Source organism: Cibotium barometz, chromosome 10, assembly GCF_041138505.1.
Source record: "Cibotium barometz isolate CiBa-2024 chromosome 10, ASM4113850v1, whole genome shotgun sequence".
NCBI classification, from domain to species: domain Eukaryota; kingdom Viridiplantae; phylum Streptophyta; class Polypodiopsida; order Cyatheales; family Cibotiaceae; genus Cibotium; species Cibotium barometz.
This window is the reverse complement of record NC_141055.1, coordinates 5,575,316-5,602,666: the sequence shown is the minus strand read 5'-3', so window position 1 is coordinate 5,602,666 and position 27,351 is coordinate 5,575,316. Positions and strand designations below refer to the sequence as shown.

The following is a 27,351-nucleotide window of genomic DNA, read 5'->3' as shown; positions in this document are numbered from 1 at the left end:
TCTTAATACATGAAAGCTATCCCTCCTCTAATCTCATTCTCTTAAGAATGAGATTATAAGAATGCTTACACTCTAATCTTAACACATGAAAGCTATCCCTCCTCTTATCCCTCATATGGCAAAAGCTAAAAAAAGACATAAAAGATCAAATGAGAGCCTCGACAATCAAACATATATCAAAATGTAAATTCTTTGAAGGTGCTTGTCTATATCTTGTGAAATTCCTTAGGTATTATGAATGAAGGATTTCTAGACTTGGTAAGTGCTGCCAGCTCTACTAGCATATGTAGTGACTTGGCGGAAATTAACCTGTGTAGGTACTTGTCTACACGAGCACACCTTGTGAAATTACGTACTATGAATGAAGGATTCCTAGACTTGGTAAGTGCTGCCAACTCTATGAATGAAGGATTCCTAGACTTGGTAAGTGCTATGAATGAAGGATTATTAGATTTGGTATGTACTATGAATGAAGGATTCCACTTGATACGTACTATGAATGAAGGATTTCTAGACTTGGTAAGTGCTGCCAACTCTACTAGCGTATGTAGTGACTTGGCTCAAACTCATTGTGTAGATGCTGCAAAAGCGTCAAGTTGATGTATTCTTTGAAACTTCCTTGCCATATCTTGAGATACAAAAAAGTTCAAAGTCATAGACCTCATCACTCTCTTGATGAAAAGTTGGATGAAATTACTTGGCCATCATAATTGCTTTATAGAGCGTGCACCTTTAGGGTGAGCCATGACTTAAGCAGCCTAGCGTGTGAAATGGCTGTTTGGCTGATTCAATCTTGTCCGCCCAACTGCTCTAGGGTCCATGGCTTTATGTACCTACGGCCCACGCGTTGTTCTAATTGAAAGAGCGTAGGCGCCAAAGGAAACATCAATCTACGCCAAGCGTTTTGCAAAGATCTACGGGTACACACAGTCCTGCGAGCGTTTGTGGTGATCTCTTCATCTATTGCAGCAGTATGCAATCGGAGGGTACCGAAGAGGGTGTGGATGTCTCTGGTGAAACCCTAATTCCTGTGCAACCCGGCCCTGGTGTTTTCAATCCCCTCAATATGCAGCATTCTTCGGATCAACCCACATCAGAAGGTCAGCAATTCTTTCAAATATTTACATCAATTCATGCCTAGGGTTTAGCTCAGAACTTACAAACGGTGTGCCGGTGATGAATTAAGTGCTCCAGATGGAGAATTGTCTTATTCAGAGTGATGCTTATGGCTGATCTAATGATTTCTGGCTTTATCCTAGCAACAGAATTTGCATGTTTTTTATGACTTACCCTCAGCATGATTGTACGCCTACCCCAGCAGAATTATATATAGACCCCGGACGCATCTACCTTCATTGTACTTGCGCCCTTGTATCCTCTCTACATGCAGCTTCCGTCTTAGTAATTCCTGTCTTTCCACTGAAGCTCCCTTCACAGGGACACACGGGTGGGGGCACGGTAAGCCATCTGCTGTAACGACTTTCCATCTGTGTATGTATGGAACTTGTGCTTCAGTTTTTCACGTGAAAGCACTTGCATCTGCAAGGCAAGTTGTTATTTCTTATAACGAGGTGGGGGAAGCCAAGACAGAAAGCCACGCAGACACATTGAATGTCAAGACCATAGTGCCATTATAGAGCTGTAAGGCCGAAACTCAGTATGGGGTACCCGGGGGGGGGTGTGTTTGAGATAACATGTATGAAGTAAGTTATCAAGTGTTAAGGCTAGGTGAATAGAGATAAGATTGTGGTAGTCTTAGGCTTAGGCAATAATAGGGGTAGGATAGATAGTTTTAGAAAAAAGAAGAAGAGACATAAGGGCTGCACCCAAACCTCCTTCAAGAGCTTGGATTTTTTTTAAAAATCACTTAATCTCATAACGCTACCACCAGAGTGTCTTCCAGCTCCAGTTACCATATGTGGTGTGAGAGGGTTGGCCCATGGGGCCAATAACAGACGGCACCAGAGTTTCCCCATCTTTCCTGGTTAACCAATTTTAGCAGGTCGAGCAAGTTCAGATTGACGTGTAATATGTGGCAAAGAAATGCAACAGATTTGCGAGCAATAAGAGCAGCAGGGTTTGGCTAGAACCATAAAGGGATTAAACACTTAAAATAAGGCACTCAATTTATCCACTTATAACGACATGCACACTTAAATACTGAACACCACACTTGGACCGGAATGGACCCCTCCCCACCCCCCGCGCTTGCGCGCGCCCCTTGGAATTTATGTCATATTACCGAGGAGTATTTACTTGTCACAAGCTTTGGGGAGTTCTGCAGCTCCCACACATGGGACATGCCAGGTTATCTGTTGGGACATTGTTATTGTATTCAGGAGCACATGGTAGTGTGGATGGCGGCCAAGTGTCATGTGCATGGCAACATGGATGTGCTAATCCAGATTTGCAGCCAAGATTTAGGACATTGTTAGGGCTTGTTTAGGCTCAGTAGAAGACTCAGAAGTCAGTCGGCAGCAAAAGACAGTCGGCTGATCATTCACACTCACACGTGTGAAAGCACCTGCATAAAATGCTGATTTATTGAGGACAGATCTGGTCGACAGCAGCATAGATGGCTGACTTCCATATTTGGAGCCTATATAAGCCAAGGCACATAATTGCGGAAATCATCTAGTTCCCTCTTGGAACCAGGTCATAGATTAGATTTAGAAAAGTCAGGATTCCTTTTGGGGAAGACCAAGAGTCCTCCAAGACATTGTATAAACATATATACACTTTTGGATATTATGAATAGACCTAGTTTAGGTGAAACCTTGTTTTTCTCTCTCTTCTCTCCATTGATTCTACATCATGGGGTAAAAAGCCCAATTGGTATCTATCTCTGCAAGAGATAGATTGGAGGATTCAGTAGTAAAGGCTTTATTAGGTGCAGCTGTAGAAGTCTCCGGCTTCTCCTCTTCTGAATAATTTGCTTCTTCTTCTTCTCCTACTGTCATGGCCCTTTGAAAATGGAACAGCACAAGTGTGGGCATGGTGGTTGCTGAGTCAGAATATTGAATGATTCACATGGGGGATGCCCGGACAGAGTTAATGATGTGTGGACATCCCTATGTGTGAAGGGGGGAACTAGAACATTAAAATTTTAATGTTTTATTAAAGTTGCCCCTAGGCCTTAGTGGCCCCTAGGGAACTTTAATAACAATTAAAGTGGGGGGCCCTAGGATTATTATGGAGAGGGGGCAACTCCACTTTTGGAGTGTGTGCTTCTCTCTCCTCTCTCTCTCTCTAGCTTTTGGAGAAACGTGGAGCATACATGCTAGTTCTCATGCGTGGAAAGCAAGAGGAGAAGGAGTCAACTGAAAGAAGGTGTGCTGCTGCTGTTTTCTCTGTGCAAACCAGTCGTACAGCTCTGTACGGACAGGTTGCTGCAAGTACTCCCTCTGGTACAGGCTACGCACAGGAATTGCTGCGAGTATCTCTGCTGGAACAGGCTGCGCACAGGTTCTGAACTGTTGTTGCAGATTCTGTTGCAGGTACAACTGTACGGATAACTGTACGGACAACTGTACGGACAGGACAGAAACAGGCGGTGTTGGACAGTACTACTGCTGGCGGCGCTGGACAGATCTGGTACAGGCTGACTGCGCAGGTACAGTCGTGTACAGTTACTGGCTGCAGGCGGCATATGCAAGGACAGCTTCTGGCACGTATTTCGAGGCAGTACAGACTGGTACAATGCTGTTTTTCAGGACTGTACAGACAAGTACAGCACTGAGGTGGATACAAGGAGGAGGGTACAGACAAGTACATACACACGTGTGAAGCAGGGTTGTGGAAACAAGTGCCTGCAAGTACAGATTGGTACCGTTACTTCCTCCAGTGCAGATCCACGGGCTGATTTTGGTAAGCTCCGCATTTGTTCATCTCTCTCTCTTTCTACTGCTTTATGTCTATTGCAGATTTGAGCTATCTGGCCCCTTGTGAGAGGAGGGGTATGGCAGATTGACAAGAGTGGAAACAGAGGTTGAACAGTACATGTATGTATGAGCTGAGATGTTGAATCATGTGCTTGAGTTATGCCAGATGTATGCTGATGGCTGCCCTGCTTAGTGGTCTTGGCTGATCAGAGGGAGGCACAGTGTGTTGCTTTGAGACACAGATCTGTGTGCGTGAATCCTCTGTGCTAAGAGGGATTGTGGGTTGTCAGATTGGACATACAGGTGTAATCTCTTGGCTGATTTTGGTTGTACTCAGCCTTTCATACTTTTGGAATTGAATAAAGAAATACCGCAAGGGGCGCCAAGCTTTGGGGCCAACAAGTGTCGCTTTGTTTTCAGATTTGGGCACTCTAGCCCCAATCTTTTCTGTTTTCATATCTAGACTACAAGTGGACGGGTGACTGCTAGTCTACCGCACTCTGGTTTCTATCAGAGGCCGGTTTCAAGGTTTCGTTGCCGGGACCAATCATCACTTTCTGAAGGGGGTGAGCTCGTGGTTGCCTCGAAGAAAGCCATCGCTGAAAAATTCAGCAAACATGTCTGATACAGAGGATGAGTACTTCTATCATGAAGAGGAAGAGCAAGAGACTTCTCCTGAGAGAGATGTATCTGAGGATATTCATGCAGGAGAACAGGCTGCAGATGCTGAGCCGTATGAGGATTTAACACAGCCAGATGATGTGCTTGGTAAAGAGGATGATGATGCTCGGTTCAAAGATGGTTTGGCTGGTGTTATGGATGTATTTTGCAGCTCACACAGAGTGAGAGATTTGCTGAATTTATGAGATCCCGCATAGAGCCCAAGAAAAAGAAGAAGAAGGTTCGTTCTAAGAATCTTCCACAGGGTCATAGTGGTGCCATCCCACAAGAACCATCTTTTGGCCAGTTTCCGAACATGCAGCATGCTTATGGTGCAAACTCTCAGAGTTCCTTCTATGGACAGCCACCTATTCCTCAACAGAATATGCATCCAGGTTATTTTGGTGGTGGCTCGGTGTTCCAATCCATGACTGGGGGTTACCCTTAGGGAGGCATGGGTATGCATGGGCCTTTTGGAGTTAATTTTCAGCCTGGTATGCAGGGGAATATGTATGGTGGTATGCAGTCCGGTATGCAAGGAAATATGTTTGGGGGCATGCAACCTGGAATGCAAGGCAATATGTTTGGTAGTATGCAGCCAGGTATGCATAACGGAATGTTTGGAAACATGGCTGGAACGTATGGTATCCCTGGTGTGGGAATGGGAAATGTTGACCCAATGATGGGCATGAATGTTGGGGGCAGCAATCTTGCGAAACCACTTCCATATGATAATCTAACGCCTATGGGAAAGGCGAAGGATTACAAGGAAGGGGGAGCTGCAGTGAAGTTTGATACATTCAGTGGGGCCAAAGATAAATTGAAAGCACTTACCTTTTTACAGCAGTTTGATGCTGCTTTTTCTGGTGGGAATTACACAGAGTCCTCTAAGGTGAGGAAAGCTGCCACTTTTCTCAAGGGCAATACTTTGCAGTGGTGGTCTACGCTTCTTTTGTAGGGCATAGCACCCACCACATGGGTACAATTTAAACAGGTTTTCTCTTCCGTATGGCTCGCATCTACATTTGAGGTGGATGTTATGACTACATGACACAAATTGGATGCTTCAAAGTGTGAGAATTTGGAGGATTATAACAAGAAGTTTTGGGAAGCTTTACTCCCAGTGACTTCTTATCGTGCGGTGCCACTGTCTGAGCAGGTAGAGAAGTATTGCTGTGGGCTGCCCAAAGAGGTACGAGATTATTGTATCAAGACGAGTAACGAACATGTCACAGATGATTGAAAATGCTATGACAGCTAATTCGTTACTCACTGGAGGTTCATCTGGGTTTAAAGGCAGTAAGAACTTGAGCAAGAAAGCTGAAAAATCTGGGCATGCTTCACGTGATGCTAAAGGGTCTTCAGAGACGAAGTATAAGAAGTTGCCAATGCCCAAGAGGACTTCTGAGGAAAGACAAGCTTTGAGAGATGCTCATAAGTGTTTTTACTGTATTGAAGAGGGGCATATGTCATTCAATTGTCCCAAAAGAATGTCCCAAAAGGACTCTGACAATAAAGGAGAGCCCAAGTCAAAGAAACCAAAACCTTCTGCGGGGTTAGTTCCTGATCTTGTGGGGGAACAGCCAGGTGGTGAAGCAACAGAGTTGTGCAGGGCATGGGGCAAAGTGAGAGATCAGAATGCCTTGATCTTCTTTGACACAGGTGCTAGAGCCAACTTCATTTCACCAAATTTGGCTGGCCGATTGGGGATTCACGCAGAGGAGATGGGGCCGTTACATGAGGCTAATATGGCTTGTCCAGGGTATGCAGAACCCGTTACTCCTATCATTGGGAAGCTACGGCTTCATTTGCAGGGTTATGTGGACAGCGAAGAGTTCTTTATCATGCCACTTGATGGCTGTGATGTTTTGTTGGGGATGCCATGGTGCCACAGGGTACATGCGGTGGTGGATACTTACAATAGGAAAATCACTCTGACTCATAGAGGGAAAGAACATGTATTGGATGTAAAACTCAAAGGGGAATCTGTTCCTATTGTATCCGCTTCGGCGATTTCATCAGTAATGAAAAAGCATCTTTCCGCGTACTTGATTTATGTAAAGGATGCACAAGATGATGAGTCTAAGTCTAATTTGTCTATGTTAGATAAGGACATGACTGATTTCTTATGTGGGTTTCAAGATTGTTTTTCCGAGTCATTGCCAGGAGAGCTTCCTCCTGAGAGGCCGGAAGATCATGCCATTGATCTGATTCCTGGTAGTACTCCACCGAATACTTTTGGAGAAACGTGGAGCATACATGCTAGTTCTCATGCGTGGAAAGCAAGAGGAGAAGGAGTCGACTGAAAGAAGGTGTGCTGCTGCTGTTTTCTCTGTGCAAACCAGTCGTACAGCTCTGTACGGACAGGTTGCTGCAAGTACTCCCTCTAGTACAGGCTACGCACAGGAATTGTTGCGAGTATCTCTGCTGGAACAGGCTGCGCACAGGTTCCGAACTGCTGCTGCAGATTCTGTTGCAGGTACAACTGTACGGACAGGACAGAAACAGGCGGTGCTGGACAGTACTGCTGCTGGCGGCGCTGGACAGATCTGGTACAGGCTGACTGCGCAGGTACAGTCGTGTACAGTTACTGGCTGCAGGCGGCATATGCAAGGATAGCTTCTGGCACGTATTCCGAGGCAGTACAGACTGGTACAGTGTTGTTTTTCAGGACTGTACAGACAGGTACAGAACTGAGGTGGATACAAGGAGGAGGGTACAGACAAGTACATACACACGTGTGAAGCAGGGTTGTGGAAACAAGTGTCTGCAAGTACAGATTGGTACCGTTACTTCCTCCAGTGCAGATCCACGGGCTGATTTTGGTAAGCTCCGCATCTGTTCATCTATCTCTCTTTCTACTGCTTTATGTCTGTTGCAGATTTGAGCTATCTGGCCCCTTGTGAGAGGAGGGGTATGGCAGATTGACAAGAGTGGAAACAGAGGTTGAACAGTACATGTATGTATGAGCTGAGATGTTGAATCATGTGCTTGAGTTATGCCAGATGTATGCTCATGGTTGCCCTGCTTAGTGGTCTTGGCTGATCAGAGGGAGGCACAATGTGTTGCTTTGAGACACAGATCTGTGTGCGTGAATCCTTTGTGCTAAGAGGGATTGTGGGTTGTCAGATTGGACATACAGGTGTAATCTCTTGGCTGATTTTGGTTGTACTCAGCCTTTCATACTTTTGGAATTGAATAAAGAAATACCACAAGGGGCGCCAAGCTTTGGGGCCAACAAGTGTCGCTTTGTTTTCAGATTTGGGCACTCTAGCCCCAATCTTTTCTGTTTTCATATCTAGACTACAAGTGGACGGGTGACTGCTAGTCTACCGCACTCTGGTTTCTATCAGAGGCCGGTTTCACCTACCACCAAGTTTGCATGGTTCTTTCCTTGTTCCTTGGCCATTTTCTTGAAGCACTTGACTTCAGTATGGCCCAACTTTCTGCAATAGGTGCACTTCATTGCCTTGCCTTTGAATTTGCTTCTTTGTTTTGAGAAGAAGCCTTCTCCATGTTGAGGACCATTGTATTTTGCACTGAGGTACAATGTGACACACTGGCTCATCATCAATGCTGTACCTGTCCAGAAGTAGTACCCTTTTTAGGAATTCGTCGTACAGTGGCCGCCGTTGAAGCTACTAGCACCCCTTCACCCTCAAACACGAATGCCGTTGAGATATTATTCTCTTTGAATCTAGTATCTCTAGTGGTATTTGATGATAAGTAGGAGGGTGAGACTAAGTGGCGGACAAAAGCTCTAATTGGTGCCTATGGCACAGCAAAGGGACAACAGTTCATTGTACTATTCAACATGGGCAGCTTTGAGAATGCCCTCTCTCCGCAGTTGGTTACAAAGATGAGTTGTACATTAGTGTCACATAATTTAGTCATGGAAGGGTTCACACTTGGTCTTTGCACACACATGACTCAAAAAGCTCAATAGTTTGAGTTTTAATGTTCAAAAGATCGCATTTAAGCGAGATTACATTGTTTCACCACCTTTGTGGGTGCCCATTCTTGATTGGCGGCAGGACACCTTCACAAGGGTTCACGGTTTACTTGAGCCCATCATAATTCGCACGGATAGGAGCATTTTAGGAATCCCACTAATTTCACATGTCCAGGCCCAATAAGCTCTCCGAAAAGGAGTTGGGTGTGTGTTGATTTATATTTGCACCCAATAGTTTGTTGTTCAACTAGCAATACCCTTAGAAAAAAAGGTTGGTAGGTCTCCTTCCAAAGTTTCAAGACATCATGTTGAGGTACGGTCTCCCACCCAAGCTCTCATCTAGTCACCCCGAGGATCATCACATTGAGTTGGTGACTGGACCCCGGGATAGAGCCACCCAGTAAGTTCCCCTATTGCCTATCAAAGGCAGTAGGGGCGAATTGGAGAAATTGTTATCTCGGTTACTTCGGGCCGGATTTATCCACCCATCATCCTTGCCCGCTCGTTGCATCCATCTTATTAGTGCGAAAGAAAGATAAGACCGCACATTTATGTGTGGACTATAGGGCGCTAAATAAGCTCACCATAAGAAGTAAGTTCCCAATGCCTAGATAGTAGAATTGAGTATATTCTCGATGTTTTAATGGTGGTAAGTATTTTTCATAAATAGACCTCAAGAGTGGCTATTACTAGGTTTGGATTTTTACAGCTGACATTCCAAAGGCGGCTTTCCGGATCAAGCATGGCCATCATGAGTTAGCGGTGATGCCATTTGGTCTCACCAATACATCAGTGACGTTCAATTAGATGATGTCTCGGGTATTCATTGAGCTAATTAGAAAGTGTATGTTCATCTTCTTGGATAATATACTAATCTTTTCTGCAACTGCAGAGTAGCATGACCGGATGTGGTGAAGGTCTTGTAACTTTTGTGGGACAATGAGCTCCACATTAACAAGAAAAAGAGTGCATTTGGCCTCTTAGAGGTCCATTATCTAGGATACATGATCAGTGAGTCTGGTATTCACCTTGACCGTGAAAAGGTGCAATTTATACTAGATTGGGATGTACCTAAGACTACTCACGAGATCAGATCGTTTGTGGGTATTTTCTAGTCCTACGGCATCCACATGGACAAATTTTCCGACCTTGCTGCACCTCTTACAGATTTGCTCAAGGTGTGAAGGTGCGTTGCCAAAAAGTGCCCATTGCGGGGAAGGCTCTTGAGGCCTTCCATGCATTATAGAAAGTGGCCTCAGAAGTACCAATTCTCAAGCTGGCATTAGGGGATGACCTTTATTCCATGTTATTTTAATCTTCGATTGCACAACCCATTTTACATTAACATTCTCGAAAGTAGAAGCTGAATTTATGACTTGCTGCGAAGTTTGATTGTGAGTAGATTTCAAGCGTATCTTGAAAGATGGGTTGAAGAGCCAACTCAAACTTCCTCTTCATCGACCTTCATGAAGGGAATCACTTCCAATAGTACCTTCCAAAACTTTGATGCATAAGAAGTGATTGACTTCTCATATTTCTGACCCAACCAATACCACTTTTGCGCATATTTTTGGCGAAATTGGGAGGAAGAAACTGAGCATAAAACTTGCTTTTGAATTCAGCCCACGTGGCAATGGTGTTGCCAAAAAGCTTCTTGGCCAACCGCCAATGTACAATAGTGTCACCGAAATTGGGGACCCGGAACAATAGACCAAACACTTCAAATACCATACAGAGCATGAAAACACAGTGGAAGAACCATAAACAATATAATAACACTGCACTGAGCCGAAACTGCCGGCCCCCCCTAGAAACTTCTTTATTGAGAGAGGAGCTTTTACAATAAACCAAGCTATGGGTGCATAAAGCACCGGATTTTCACAAAGCACCAGCAAATCTCTTACCCAGATATCTATCCAGTGCCAAGATAAAAATAGCACCAAAACCTTTTCAAAAACTGTCTCAAAACAGTCCCATGAATCAGCTTATAAACAGTCCATGAAACAGCCTGGTATGGAGCCAAAAACAGCCCCAAACTTCGTGCCAAAACAGCCCCCAAATGGAGCCTCAAATCAGCCCCAGTAGAGCTCTCAAAATTGTTTCATATTCCTCCAAAACAGCCCCAGAAGTGTGGCCAGAAGGCGGCTCATGAAGAAGAAATACCAATCAGCTGCCACTTGTGCTCTCTAGTGCTGCCGTTGGCAAGTACTTGTGCGGCCAGCACTGAACCGAGCGAGAGAACCACGGATCAGCAGCAGCCCACCTGCGCGACCAGCGCAAGATAGTCAGTCAGGAGAAGAAGGCGACTGCTCTACATCTAGTGTTGAAAGGAGCAGGAGGGAAATCCAAAAGTTGCTGCCCGTCCTGATCTCATGCGCCTCCCTGCTTTAATAAAGTTGACCAGCTCTATATTGTTCTTGTGATTTTCCTTTTCTGCTAAAAGAGGCTGGGTGCACTCAAAAATAGCTGGGCTGGCCCAAAATATCAACTTTATGCTTTTCTTGGCTTGATGCCCAAGTTTCATGTGGGCACCTCCTTTTGTCCACATAAGCATGCCCAAAATAATAATAAGTCCAGCCAGATTTTAATAATGCGTGAATAAGTCATTTTAATGAGAAAATCCCATGTTGGTCGTGCTCTATAGCCATTTTTTAGGCCAAACTTTGCTAGTAAATGCTTCAGCTTTCTTCTGTGGAAAATCCCCGTTCACACCTTGGCTCTGCCCAGTGTATGAAACATTGGTTAAGACTGGTGAAGGGACCAAATGGTGACATCCCCTCCGACTTATAAAGCAGTTGTCCGCAACTGTAAAAGCTTGATACCATTGAAATTTTCTTCAAATATAGCAGATGCACTTCCAATTTGTAATATTTCATAATCCATGCATTAAAGCCATAAATCCATATTCACGATCCGAAGTCAGATATGGACACGAGTCAACCGTATCAAGAAAGAAACTTTATTCATGCATGAAGTCAACAACTTTGATAATAACCAGACACAGGCAGAAGAGCCAATTGTGTCCCAAATATCCATAAATCCATAAGCCGAGTCAACAACTCTCATAATAACCAGACACCGGCACAAGAGCCAACTGTGTCCAAATAGTCATAAATCCAGAAGTAGCTTTTAGTACCTGCAAAAAGAAAATAAGCAGAATACATATCCACAAAAATATCTTGCCATGACATTGGATTGCATAAGAGCACCATTCCTATGATCCATATGTATGCCCAAGCCAAACATGCTTCACATGTCCATATGGTTCACCAGGGCAACGATCATTCCATGAAACCATTCATGCTCACTAGGGTTTGCGCTTCCACGAGACCGACCTCACCAAGGCTACCACCCTTCCATGAGTTCATGAAACACTCACTAGGGCTACCACTCTTCTATGACTGCTTGTTGCCAAGGTTTCCCCTTCCACGAGATTTCACTCACCAAGGCTACTACCCTTACATGGGTGAGTCCAAGATAACGTCCACCATTGGTGTAGACACAGTACCCTGCCAACGAGATATTAGTCCACTCGATTGTTGGTGTAGACAAAGTCCCCTGCCAACGAGGTGTCATGTCCACCACATGCACTTCGTGTCGGTACTGAAAGCATACACTTTGGAGGAGAGGGGGGCTTAAGTTCACTCTACCACATACACTCCGTGTTGGTACTTTGACCACACACCTCGGAGGAGAGGTGGGCTCAGGTTTACTCTAGCACGTGCACTCCGTGGTGTTATTCTGATCACAGACCTAGAAGGAGAGGTGGGCTCAAGTGTAGAACATAAGATGAGAATGAGTCACATGTATGAATATCCTGGTGCTCCATAAACTTTTCTGCTGCATATAGTTTTATAGGCATTTCGGCCAATGATAGAAATCCATAGAAAAATCCTTGATCCATGAGATATCTACGAGTTCCATAAATCCATTGCATCTCAAATAAAGGGATCCAAGAACATACTCCATTCAAGCAAAAGGAGCCAAAGAGCTGTATATAAAGCCCAAGAATCACTTAGCCAATGATAACCATATAGATGCGCCGGACCATCGTATATGTATAATCCTCGAGCAAAGATATGTGAAAAACTTAGTCCATAGTTTGGTTATATCCGTATGAAAAACTATGTAAACCAGGCTTTTCAACCATTAACCGTGTTTACTTGAAACAGTTCAAGGCAAACAACACACAATTCTCTTTGTACGGGCATACAAGGGTTAAGTGTCCAAAAACACTTACAATAAATTGCAAAAAGCAGCGACTTTGCAAAACTCAAAGTATACTTAGCTTTTCTTTGCCAGGTTCGTCAAGAAACCAAAAGAAATATCTCCTTAGCATACGCATAAGATATCTTGAGATATTGATTATAGAATCCGCAAGGATAAAACCAACTTCATATTCCAAGGATAAAATCTGTGAATCAGACCAAGCTGTCTACTGCTCATGATTGCTTCCACAAGCTCAATAGCAAAACTGTTGGTCAGTGTAGTCCCCACTTTTGATCTTTCTATTTCTCATGGTTGGAAGAAACATAGGTTGTAGGCCCAAAGCACAAACTGTAGAAGGCTGGGAACAATCGATTATTGCTGAAAATGAGCACGAGGGAATGTCAAAGTTGACAATGCGGAAGCAGTATTGCGTTAGTGAGAAAACGCTAAGGGAGAGAGGATGAGACTTTGTCGTTCGTCGAGCCTTGAGCTTTAGCTTTGGATTTGCAATCCCGAGCCAAATGCCCTCGCTTTCCGCACTTATAACAACGGCTCCTAGACTTCTTATTGGATTCCGATGCAGCATGTGCCGATTCTACATCCTTCGGAACTCGAATCTTGCCTTGGGAAATGAGCACTGCTTCCTCCTCAATGAGAAAAGAGCTGAGATCATCAAATTCCAGCTTTTCCTTCGTGACTTGTAAGCGTAATGCCCTCGAGACCATCTCGTACTCCTCAAGCAACTTCGTAAGAACCAAGGCAGCTAACTGGGTACAAGCTAACGCACTATTCATAGCCGATAACTGATCATGGATAACCTTTGCCTTCATTAGAAATCACTGCATAGAGGTCCGGGCTTCAAACTTGATGGAAAACAACTGGCCGAGAAGGGTTACTGCTCGCATTGTTGAGTCTCGATCAAACATTCCTGCAAGCTTTGACCACATTTCCTTGGCAGTCTTCAAAGTCTGTATGGCAGGGGAAATTCCCTTGGTGAGAGATTCTGCAATCGCCGACATTGCCTTCGCATTGTGAGCATCCCAATCCACAAGAGATTTGAGAAACTCCTCCTCCTGAAGACGTGTGAACCGATTGCTATCCCTTCGGGGGCGTTCCTCCGAGCCATCAACAATGTCACATAAGCCTTTTCTGCTAACCATAGCCTCATGATCAAGTTCTAATGCGCATTGACGCCATTCACTTTGTCGTCCTTGCTCGAACAGGGGAGACCCATCTCCTTCGTCAATCTGATCCACCTCTCCAAAAAAAAACGCAACCGAAATCTCGTCCAACTTCACGCTGAAAATCAACAGCACTCCTCCGGCTGAAAAACACAGATTTGAAGGGGTTCTCCGCGATGAAAACGTTGCTAGATCCGATCAGCCCCCCTCTTATAGCAAAAACGTTGGGCCAAGGGTGCTTCTCGCGATGAAAACGCAGCAAATCAATCGCTCTCCTGCCGGCTGAAAAACGCAGTCGAGATCTGCCTTCTCCTGGCGCTCCGGTCCCCTAGGCGTTGACGTGCCTTGGTTCTGATACCATGTCAAAGTTGACAATGCGGAAGCAGTATTGCGTTAGTGAGAAAACGCTAAGGGGGAGAGGATGAGAGAAAACGCTGGCAGAGAAAGGGAGAGAGAGGGTGCTCAAACGGTAGAGAGAGGTAGAGAGAGAGAGAGAGAGAGTATTCGAACCAACACAACAGCAATGAATTAGATGATTTTTTACAATGGAGCTAGGGTGCTTATATATCCACAAATGGACTTGGCCGACCTCACTTGAGATGCATGCAAAATTTTAACAGGGAAGCCCCTAGGTGCTTACAAGCATAAGAGACTGTTGCTACACCCAATGACCTCCAGCAGATATGCAAGAATGAGATGAAAAATGAGGGGAAGGGTGTGCTCCCTTATATATCCCTCATATGAGCTTGTTGGCCAGCTGTAGAGCAGGCCGACATCTGTCATGTAGCATAAATATGCTATAAAAAGCCTAAAAAATGTTAGAAAAAACCTAAATAATATCTGCTAAATATGCCAATAATGCAGGGCCTCATAAAAATGACCAGTATAAGCATCACAAGGGGCCAGATAGCACAAATCTGCAGCAGACATAAGCCAATGGAAAGAAAGACAGATGAACAAGTTCAGAGCTTACCAAGTCAGCACGTGGTTCTGCACACGTGAAACTGTTCGTACCAGTTTGCACTTGACAACGACTGTCTGTACGGTTTCCTCTAGAATCCACTTGACTATCGCACCAACCAAGCTCTGGAAAGCTCTGTTTGCAACTGTAGGTGCTGTACCTGCCTGTACAAACCAGCAATTCAGTATTGTTCTTGTCCGTACAGGTTGTACCAGCAATTCAGTACTGTTCTTGTCCGTACAGGTTGTACCAGCAGCCCACATGCCTGTACTTGCCTGTACAAACCAGCAATTCAGTACTGTTCTTGTCCGTACAGGTTGTACCAGCAGCCCACGTGGCACTGTACCTGCCTGAGTTGTCTGCAACCAGCCTTTGTACTCGATTGTATCAGCTGGTACAGTTCTGTACCTGTCCAGTCCAGCGCCGCATGTTCCTACCCTGTCCGTACACTGTACCAGCAGTCGTACAGGACTGTACTTGCAGTCGTACCAGCCTGCGCTGCCTGAAAACTGCATCTGTAGCCGCCTGCAACAGTCGCCGCCAGTACCTCTCTGCAACAGTACGGATTCATGTCAGCGCCACCTGTACCTGCAGTCGTATAGTTGTACCTGCAGTCGTACAGCTCTGTACGGCCTGTTTTCTTCTCACACACAACAGCAATCAGACTTCTCTGCAGCAGCAGCCAGTAGTCCCACGTTTCTTCTCCACGCTTCTTTCTTGCACGACTCCCAAAAGCTAGAGAGAGAGAGGTGAGAGAGGCATGCAACTCCAAAAGTGGAGTGGCCTCTCTCCAAACTTATCCTAGGGCCCCAACTTTAATAAACATTAAAGTTCCCTAGGGGCCACTAAGGCCTAGGGGCAACCTTCAATAAAACATTAAAAACATTAATGTTTTTGTCCCCCTTCACATCTGAAGTGTCCACACATCATTCTCATTTGTTCGGGCACCCCAAATGTGAATCTTTTAATATTTTTGCTCAGCAACCACCATGCCCACACTTGTGCTGTTCCATTTTCACAGGGCCATGACATACCCCCCTCCTGAAAAATGGCAAGCGTCCTCGATTGCATTCTGGTGATACAGCAAAATATCCAAAGTGAAATATACAATATGACAAGATCAGCGTCCCAATCTCTCTAAGCCATGCACATGTATCAACATTCAGTGCAAACCAATGGCGTAGTAGTAGTCCAAGTTGTATACCACTATGAACCATACACAACCACAATATCCCATGTGACTAGTACACATATATCATAGAAGTCCCATAAACAAATGTACTGTCAGCCATCAGTACCTTCGGGTGAGATAAAAACTGCACCAAGCGACCTCTAGATGTCATCTAAGCCTGTCTGTATCAAGGGAGTGGAGGTGCTACCCCCCTCTTGAGCATCAGGTAATGCTCCAGACCCATGCTCTGCTGAACCTAAATGAGCCACAACAAGAGTCGGCTCTAACTCAAAGGCATCGAGATAAAGCTGCAAAACCTGAGGTGAATCTGTTAAGTCACCTTCCTCCATCCACTTCGCATCCATCGGTGAATAGTTCTTGAACTTCACAAGATAGCGACGGGAAACTTTACCTCGTGCCTTTCTTTCCTTATGTGCCAGTATCTGCTCTGGAATCAGAGCCTCATCAAGTTCCTCAACTTCCGGCTGAGCCTCATCTGATACATCCTCTGGCACATCCCCACGGAAAGGTCTAAGGAGACTCACGTGAAAAGCATTGTGAATCCTCCAGTGATCTGGTAGCTTCAAACGATAGGCTACCTCACCAATCTTTTCCAATACCTGAAAAGGCCCATAATAACGCATGCTCAACTTAGGGAATAAGCGCTCTTTACCCTTCATCTTCTTGAGTCTAGCCTTTTCAAAGCGCAAAAGAACCCAATCACCCAATGCAAATTCTAAAGCACGTCTGTGACGGTCTGCGGCTTTCTTTTGCTTCTGCTGAGTTTTTTGGAGTGCCAACTTAACTCTCCGATAAGCTTCATCCATGTTTTCCACATACTAATCAGCCTCAAAGATCTTATCCTTTGTATGCAAATGTCACGTGCACACCAGTCAGGTGTACAGTGACATGGCATCATTATGGCTTCATTAGCATCATCAGGTTCATCAGGCATTTAGTCATGATTTAGTCAGGCATATATGAGGGTGTTTTATCACCAAAATCAGCATGACATCATTTATGAGGCAGCCGACTACCATTTATGGTATTTTATGGTATTTATGAGCATTCCAAGTACTGGTCCGACCAGTACTTGGAATGCTCATAAATACCATAAAATACCATAAATGGTAGTCGGCTGCCTCATAAATGATGTCATGCTGATTTTGGTGATAAAACACCCTCATATATGCCTGACTAAATCATGACTAAATGTCTGGCCGACCAGTACTTGGAATGCTCATAAATACCATAAAATACCATAAATGGTAGTCGGCTGCCTCATAAATGATGTCATGCTGATTTTGGTGATAAAACACCCTCATATATGCCTGACTAAATCATGACTGAATGCCTAATGAACCTGATGATGCTAATGAAGCCATAATGATGCCATGTCACTGTACGCCTGACTGGTGTGCACGTGACAGCAAAATGGGTGGTACCTTCTTCCCTCCTACCACAATCTCAAAAGATGCCTTGCCTGTCGAGGTATGAAGAGTGTTGTTATATGCAAACTCCACCAAAGGAAGATATTTTTCCCATTGTTGCTTGTGCTCTGACACATAACATTTAAGAAGATCCAACACTGTAGAGTTAGCCTCTTTTGACTGACCATCTGTTTTGTGGATGAAATGACGATGAAAACTTGAGAGTTGTACCCATGTTGTCAAACAACCCTCTCCAGAACAAACTCGTCATCCGTGGATCACGGTCACTCGTAGGCAAGCCATAATACTTGAAGATGTTCGCCATGAACAACTTCACCATATGATCCACTTTGATCGTCTTACGCACGGGAATGAAATGAGCCTGCTTACTGAACCTGCATATGATAGTCCAAATGCCATCATTGCCCGTTTGTGTCCGTGGAAGATCAAATATAAAATCCATGGCAATGCTCTCCCAAGGTCTATTTGGAATAGGTAAAGGCTGTAATAACCCTGGTGTCTTTTGACGGTCAAACTTTACCTTCTGACATACGATGCATTGCCTCACAATGGCATCAACATCTCTTCTCAAGGTTGGCCAATAAAAGAAAGTCTCCACTGCTTTTACCGTGGCGTCAATACCTCTATGACCTGCATACGGTGGAGCATGACTTTCAATCATAACCTTGAGTCGCAATGGCCTGTAACACACAGTCTGCCATGCATCAATAAAAACCCATCTCTGAGAGTATAATGCTCATGCCGCTGACCCTTAGACATTTGATCATACAACCTTTCAAAATCCTTATCATGGGCATACTGCTCTTTCATTTCATCAAGCTCATGATGATAAGCAAGGGAAACTGCGGAGACCTGTGGCTTGCGTGACAAAGCATCTGCCACTACATTCTTTTTGCCTTCCACATGCACAATCTGAAAGTGAAACATAGACAAAAAGTTTGCCCAACGCATATGCTTCTCTGAAAGCTTAGTTTGCGTGAGGAAATAATGCAAGGTCTGATGATCTGTCTGCACAGTGAAATCAGCCCCAAGCAAGTAGTGTTTCCACGTAGAAAGAGCGTGAATTACAGCCAACATCTCTTTCTCATAAACCTGTAAATGCTTCTCGGCATCTTGCAATATTCTACTCTCGTAAGCTATCACATGTCCCTCTTGCATGAGAGCTGCCCCAATGCTACTTCCACATGCATCACATTGGACAACTAAAGCCTTTCGGAGATCCGGTAACACCAATACTGGATCCGAAGTAAGCTTTTCTTTGAGCTTTTTGACTGCTGTAATTTCCCGATCAGCTGTCATGTGCATCAGCAATGCCATGGACCTTCTCAAGACTAAATCCAGAAGGGGCAAACAGATAAAGACTATGAACCAGTAGAAGATGGACATGGAGCAGGACTTGGAGCAAAGCATGGATCAGAAGGGCTGTCGGCTGCATGGAGGCTGACATCAGCAGTACCAAAGGGCTGTCGGCTGCAGGACAGAGGGTGCTGGCAGCAGGCGCATCAAGGAATATGGAAGATACCACAGTCGGCTGCATTAAAATGATTTTATGAATTAATAACTGGCCGACCAGCAGTCGGCCAGTTTCCCACATGCTCCAAGGCCTATATAAAGGCACCATTGCTCTTTGTTTTAGTCATTCAACCCACTAGGGGTTTGAGTCAGTAGGATCCTAGTCTAGGGCAGATTTTAGGTGTGTTATCACCTTTTCAAGGAGGCAGCCAAGGGCTACAAAGATATGTACCTTTTTGTACCATAGTATATACTGAAATTCCAGCACTTCTCTCTCTCTCTCTCTCTACTCTCTCTCTACATGCGTTTTTGCATCAGATGGTGCGTTTTTGCATCAGAAGGTTTCCAAGAGTGTTTAGGGCTGAAAGAAGACTCCCCAGAGCTTCCGCGCGTTACATTGGTATCAGAGCATCAGGCTCAGCAAAGCTAAACACTGATTCAGTCCCAGATGATGGTGTACAGGTCCAAGGTACAGGAAAGTACATGGATTCAAAGCCCAAGGCAAGAACACATATGAAGAACTCCCAGGAGGTTTGTTGGTGGTGTTCCACAGTGCTAGATGGGGATGGCAGTTCCGTGAGCCAGATAGGTTCTAAGGGAACGGTCCCAAGGGAGGTTGATCCTCCAGGGTGATGTGAGAGTGCCAGACTCAGTTCCAGGAACGAAGACCAAGACAGTGTTCAGAGTCAGGGCAGGAATGGATTGTGGACTAGAGGAAGACCAGATCTTGATCAGAGACAGAGTGGTTTGGAGAACAGACCGGATTTTCAGAGAAAAAAGGTTTGCCAGGGATGGATGATGACAGAGGGACTTCGGGATAGGATTGGGATGATGACAGTCATCCAAGAGCAGGTTGGATTCCCGTCATCAAGTTTAGCAGAGGGGGATGTCATGTGCATCAGCAATGCCATGGACCTTCTCAAGACTAAATCCAGAAGGGGCAAGCAGATAAAGACTATGAACCAGTAGAAGATGGACATGGAGCAGGACTTGGAGCAAAGCATGGATCAGAAGGGCTGTCGGCTGCATGGAGGCTGACATCAGCATTACCAAAGGGCTGTCGGTTGCAGGACAGAGGGTGCTGGCAGCAGGCGCATCAAGGAATATGGAAGATACCACAGTCGGCTGCATTAAAATGATTTTATGAATTAATAACTGGTCGACCAGAAGTCGGCCAGTTTCCCACATGCTCCAAGGCCTATATAAAGGCACCATTGCTCTTTGTTTTAGTCATTCAACCCACTAGGGGTTTGAGTTTGTAGGATCCTAGTCTAGGGTAGATTTTAGGTGTGTTATCACCTTTTCAAGGAGGCAGCCAAGGGCTGCAAAGATATGTACCTTTTTGTACCATAGTATATACTGAAAATTCCAGCACTTCTCTCTCTCTCTCTCTCTCTCTCTCTACTCTCTCTCTACCTGCGTTTTTGCATCAGATGGTGCGTTTTTGCATCAGAAGGTTTCCAAGAGTGTTTAGGGCTGAAAGAAGACTCCCCAGAGCTTCCGCGCGTTACATCAGCCCATCTAAACGGAGTTGCCTTCTTTGTCAAGGCATGAAGAGGCGAAGCAATTTCAGCAAAATACCGTATGTACCGCCTGTAATAGGAACACAATCCTAGAAAGCTGCGTACATCATGCACGGTCCTCAAATCTGGCCAATTAAGAATTGCTTCCACCTTCGCTGGATCCATACGGACTCCATGCTTAGACACAATCTGCCCCAAGAAGTGTATCTCTTGCAAAAAGAACTCACTCTTCTTGCCATTAACAACCAGCCTATGGTTCCTGAGTTCTGCAAACACAATGGCCAAATGCCTTCTATGCTCTTCCTCAGTTTGTGAATGCACAATCATATCATCAAAGAATGTGCCCACAAACGCTCTATGAGGCCTGAAAATCCTGTCCATCATTATGTTAAATGTGGCAGGTGCATTTGTCAAACCAAAGGGCATAACCAAGAACTCATACAACCCAAACGTGGTTCGGAATGCTGTCTTATGCACATCCTTGGGTCGAATTCGTATCTGATGATACCCGCTTTTCAAGTCAATGCGAATAAAGACTGTGAAGCCCTGTAAGCGGTCCAAAATGTCATCGATCCTCGGTATGGGGAATCGATTCTTGATGGTGTTCTTGTTCAGCGCCCTGTAATCAATACACATGCGCCAAGAGCCATCCTTCTTTTGCACTAAGAGTACAGGTGAGCAAAAGGGTGATGAGCTAGGCTGTATCAACCCTTTATTCAAAAGCTCCTGTACCTAACTCGTAATTTCTTCCTGTTGGGCTGCACTAACACAGTACAGCAGTCTATTTGGTGGAGTACTACCAGGAATCAGATCAATGGCATGATCTTCTGGCCTCTCAGGAGGAAGTTCTCCTAGCAATGACTCGGAAAAACAATCTTGGAACCCACATAAGAAATCAGTCCTGTCCTTATCTTACATAGACAAATTAGACTTAGACTCATCATCTTGTGCATCCTTTACATAAATCAAGTACGCGGAAAGATGCTTTTTCACTATTGATGAAATTGCCAAAGCGGATACAATAGGAACAGATTCCCCTTTAAGTTTTACATCCAAAACATGTTCTTTCCCTCTATGAATCAGAGTGATTTTCCTATTGTATGTGTCCACCACCGCATGTACTCTGTGGCACCATGGCATACCCAACAAAACATCACAGCCATCCAGAGGCATGATGAAAAACTCTTCGCTGTCCACATAACCCTGCAAATGAAGCCTGAGCTTCCCAATGAGAGGAGTGACGGGTTCTGCATACCCTGGACAAGCCATGTTAGCCTCATATAACGGCCCCATCTCCTCTGCACGAATCCCCAATCGGCCAGCCAAATCTGGTGAAATGAAGTTGGCTCTAGCACCTGTGTCAAAGAATATCAAGGCATTCTGATCTCTCACTTTGCCCCATGCCCTGCACAACTCTGTCTCTTCACCACCTGGGTGTTCCCCCACAAGATCAAGAACTAACCCTGTAGAAGGTTTTGGTTTCTTTGACTTGGGCTCTCCTTTATTGTCAGAGTCCTTTTGGGACTTTCTCTTGGGACAATTAAATGACATATGCCCCTCTTCAGTACAGAAAAAACATTTCCGAGCATCTCTCAAAGCCTGTCTTTCCTCAGAAGTTCTCTTGGGCATTGGCAACTTCTTATACCGCGTCTATGAAGACCCTTTAGCATCACGTGAAGCATGCCCAGATTTTTCAGCTTTCTTGCTCGAGTTCTTACTTCCTTTTAACCCAGATGATCCTCCAGTGAGTAACGCATTAGCTGTCATAGCATTCTCTATCATCTGTGACAAGTTCGTTACTCGAGTCTTGATACAATAATCTCGCACCTCTTTGGGCAGCCCACAACAATACTTCTCTACCTGCTCAGACAAAGGCACTGCACGGTAAGAAGTCACTGGGAGTAAAGCTTCCCAAAACTTCTTGTTATAATCTTCCAAATTCTCACACTTTGAAGCATCCAACTTGTGCCATGCAGTCATAACATCCACCTCAAATGTAGATGTGAGCCATACGGAAGAGAAGACCTGTTTAAATTGTACCCAAGTAGTGGGTGCTATGCCCTACAAAAGAAGAGTAGACCACCACTGCAAAGCATTGCCCTTGAGAAAAGTGGTAGCTTTCCTCACCTTAGAGGACTCTGTGTAATTCCCACCAGAAAAAGCAGCATCAAACTGCTGTAAAAAGGTGAGTGCTTTTAATTTATCTTTGGCCCCACTGAATGTATCAAACTTCATAGCAGCTCCCCCTTCCTTATAATCCTTCGCCTTTCCCATAGGCGTTAGATTATCATATGGAAGTGGCTTCGCAAGATTGCTGCCCCCAACATTCATGCCCATCATAGGGTCAACATTACCCATTCCCACACCTGGCATGCCATACATTCCAGCCATGTTTCCAAACATTCCGTTATGCATACCTGGCTGCATGCCACCATACATATTTGCTTGCATTCCAGGTTGCATGCCCCCAAACATATTTCCTTGCATACCGGACTGCATACCACCATACATATTCCCCTGCATACCAGGCTGAAAATTTGCTCCAAAAGGCCCTGGCATACCCATGCCTCCCTGAGGATAACCCCCAGTCATAGATTGGAACACCGAGCCACCACCAAAATAACCTGGATGCATAGTCTGCTGAGGAATAGATGGCTGTCCAAAGAAGGAACTTTGAGAGTTAGCACCATAAGCACGCTGCATGTTCGGAAACTGGCCAAAAGATGGATCCTGTGGGATGGCACCACTATGACCTTGAGGAAGGTTCTTAGAACGCACCTTCTTCTTCTTCTTTTCGGGCTCTGTACGGGATCTCATAAATTCAGCAAACTTCTCACTTTGTGTGAGCTGCATAAACACATCCATAACACCAGCCAAACGATCTTTAAACCGAGCATCATCATCCTCTTTACCAAGTACATCTTCTGGCTGTGTTACATCCTCATAATGCTCATCATCTGCAGCCTATTCTCTTGCAAGAATATCCTCAGATGCATTTCTCTCAAGAGAGGTCTCTTGCTCTTCCTCTTCATGATAAAAGTACTCATCTTCTGTATCAGACATGTTGCTGAATTTTTCAGCGATGACTTTCCTCGAGGCAACCACGAGCTCACCCCCTTAAGAAAGTTGATGATTGGTCCCGGCAACGGAACCTTGAAACCGGCCTCTGGTAGAAACCAAAGTGCGGTAGACTAGCAATCACCCTTCCACTTGTAGTCCAGATATGAAACAAATGAGGTTGGAGCTAGAGTGCCCCAAATCTGAAAATAGAACGACACCTGTTGGCCCCAAAGCTTGGCGCCCCTTGCGGTATTTCTTTATTCAATTTCAAAAATATGTAAGACTGAGTCCAACAAAGCCAGCCAAGAGAATACACCTGTATGTCCAATTTGGCAGCCCACAATACCTCTTAGCACAGAGGATTCACACACAGATCTGTGTCTCAAAGCAACACTCTGTGCTTCCCTCTGATCAGCCAAGACCATTCAGCAGGACAGCCTTGAGCATACATCTGGCATATCTCATGCACATGATTCCACAACTCAACACAAACATACATTCACTGTCCAATCTCTGTTTCCACCCTTTTCAATCTGCCATACCCCTCCTCTCACAAGGGGCCAGATAGCACAAATCTGCAGTAGACATAAGCCAATGGAAAGAAAGACAGATGAACAAGTTCAGAGCTTACCAAGTCAGCACGTAGTTCTACACACGTGAAACTGTTCGTACCAGTTTGCACTTGACGACGACTGTCTGTACGGTTTCCTCTACAATCCACTTGACTATCGCACCAACCAAGCTCTGGAGCTCTGTTTGCAACTGTAGGTGCTGTACCTGCCTGTACAAACCAGCAATTCAGTACTGTTCCTGTCCGTACAGGTTGTACCAGCAGCCCACGTGGCACTGTACTTGCCTGCGTTGTCTGCAACCAGCCTCTGTACCCGACTGTACCAGCGGGTACTGTTCTGTACCATTCCAGTCCAGTGCCGCATGTTCCTACCCTATCCGTACACTGTACCATCAGTCGTACAGGACTGTACTTGCAGTCGTACCAGCCTGCGCTGCCTGAAAACTGCAGCTGCAGCCGCCTGCAACAGTCGCCGCCAGTACCTCTCTGCAACAGTACGGATTCCTGTCAGCGCCACTCGTACCTGCAGTTGTACAGCTCTGTACGGCTTGTTTTCTTCTCACACACAGCAGCAATCAGACTTCTTTGCAGCAGCCAGCAGTCCCACGTTTCTTTTCCACGCTTCTTTCTTGCACGACTCCCAAAAGCTAGAGAGAGAGAGAGGTGAGGCATGCAACTCCAAAAGTGGAGTGGCCTCTCTCCAAACTTATCTTAGGGCCCCAACTTTAATAAACATTAAAGTTCCCTAGGGGCCACTAAGGCCTAGGGGCAACCTTCAATAAAACATTAAAAACATTAATGTTTTTGTCCCCCTTCACATCTGAAGTGTCCACACATCATTCTCATTTGTCTGGGCACCCCAAATGTGAATCTTTTAATATTTTTGCTCAGCAACCACCATGCCCACACTTGTGCTGTTCCATTTTCACAGGGCCATGACACTAGGCACTCCGATCAATGCTTTGTCCCTAATATGGACAACATGAGAATGATTGGCTTCTCGTAAAGCGACACGAGACTCGGAGGACCACTTGGGTGGCCAAATGGTGACATCCGCTCTTGGCTTTTAAGCAAGTGATCAAATAGATCAATGAGGTTGCTTTCAGGTTGGCATTACTGGATCATTGGTGAATTTACAATGCTTTTCATGTGAGTCTATTGCAGAAGTACATGGACCAATCCATTAGAGCCTGTAACACGGAAGATCTACCAGAGGTTGATGAGTTAGAAGAGATTCTCTAGTTTGAGCAGATTGTTTTTCACAAGGAGAGAAAGCTAGCCGGTGGCAAGCTTTCCAGGAGATACCTTGTGAAGTTCAAAAACTGCTTACCTATCCACACGAAGTTGGTTGACGAGGTTTACTTCCTAGACTACCTACATCTCCTTTAGGCATATCTTGAGGCTTTATAGTTGAGAGTAATACCCAACCATTCTCCTTGATGTCCAGTTCCCTTCTATGCTTGTTGGATGCTTATCTTGCGAACGTTCAATGGCTGTCTGCACCTGTGCAAAGGCAATATCAAGGTCTTGAACATACTCATTGGCTGTAAATATCTCATCCTTAGTGCGGAGGATGGGTGATAAGATCATTCTGCTATATACAATCTCAAACCGGGCCTTTCTCATGGATTCATACACCATGTTATTGTAGGCCAACTGGTGACAGTTGGCCGACCATTTGGTCCATCTCCAGATTTTGAGTCTCGTTCACTTGAGGCCAGGCCGGTGTCTCATGTGAAGAGGCCAGTATTTTGCTGACATGGACGGGAGCCAGACTGGTGCCACCCGTGTGTTAGCAGGATGGTGTCGTATGGACGGGAGCCAGACTGGTGCCACCGGTGTATGACCTAGACTGTGTTCGACCCATGGGATTGTCACGCCATGGAAGAGTCAGTATTCGTGCCATGTCTTGCCTATGGGACTGTCACACCATAGGGAGGCTCGTGCCTGGAACTGTGTCTTACCTATGGGACTGTCACTCCATAGGAAGACCAGGTTTTTATGTTTTACGTCGTGCCATTTTTGTGCTGACAGATATTTTGTGCTTGTTCCATGAACGGGGGATATGTCCATGTTACTATTTGCACATGCACACATGTTTTGCATGTTTGAATCTGTTTTCGCATGACATGTATTTTTGTGTTTGCCTGCTTGACGTGTTACTTACTGAGAGCGGGGACGCTTGCCAGTGAGTCGTGAAGTCTGCTCTATCTTCTGATGAGTTTTGGTGCATGTGAACAGGTGGTAAGTATATTGCACATGTTGTTTTAATATTTCATATTTTAACCTTTGTTTTATAAGGTCATTTGTTCACACTCACTTAAAAGTGGGCACCCCCTTTGGGCACCCACTTAGGGGCCAAGGTGGGGAGCCCCACTTAAGTGAGTGTGTGGGGGTGGGTGCATGGTCACCTACCCACACTCCCAAAAAGCTGGCTGCCCACATGCAAGCATGGGGAGCCAGCCAGCACATTTTGTTTACTCCTCCTCCATCCTTAATAAAAAAAGCTCCACGATCACCTTTGGAGGGACGATTGGTGCGCCTCCATCACCCTTGGTTGTGCTGCGCTTCATCTCTTGCTGACGGCTGAGCAAATTCAGGCGGCTGTTTACTCTGCACTTCTATACTCTCCCAGGCGGCTGCACCTGTTTCCCAACAGGCTACGTGATCCTCTGCAGGCGGCCAATACAGGCAGCAGCGAGTCGTCTTTTTCCCCTTGCAAGCAGGTGCTTCTCTCTCTACCCTCAGGCTGCGTGTACATCTCCAACAAGTGGTGCTTTGCATCCAAAGGCGGCTGCCACCACCTGAACTGCTGCGCATGCTCTTCTCCAGTTGGCCGCCACTCCTCAGACTGAGCATACTCACCCAGGCTGAAACCGATCCCGTCAAGTGGGAAAGACTCCGCTGGACACCCACACGCGTAATAGCACAACTTTAAAACCACAAATTTGAAATGGACAACTTTAAAACAACTTGAATTTAAATGAACAGAAATGGAAAGTTGGACACCAGCACTGGGGCCGGAACGGGCCGACCCCCCCCTCAATATATGATATATTTATTGGGAGTATTTAATGAATACAGTGCTCCATGGGTTCTGAGAACCAGATAATGTCCATGTACATATGAAAACAGTACCAAACAAGTAGCTCGAATTTCGATGTAGAAGCTCGAAGCAGATCGACCACTAGTGTGGTCCAATCGCTACGGTCCTGTGCT

At 45.3% G+C, this 27,351-nt stretch overlaps 1 protein-coding gene across 4 annotated transcripts in view; it reads left to right on the top strand.

The window, feature by feature from the left end:
• Positions 1-848: 848 nt before the first annotated feature.
• The window catches only part of LOC147634470 (nuclear transcription factor Y subunit A-1-like), a 43,840-nt gene continuing 17,337 nt past the window's right edge, over positions 849-27,351 (top strand). For 2 of the 4 annotated variants that reach the window (XM_086803554.1, XM_086803553.1), the window contains exon 1: positions 849-1,100. In XM_086803554.1, coding sequence (XP_086659680.1) covers positions 974-1,100 — 127 coding nt within the window. In that variant the 5' untranslated portion in view covers positions 849-973. The remainder of the gene's footprint in view (positions 1,101-27,351) is intronic. The other 2 variants (XM_086803555.1, XM_086803556.1) reach the window with 1 other exon arrangement.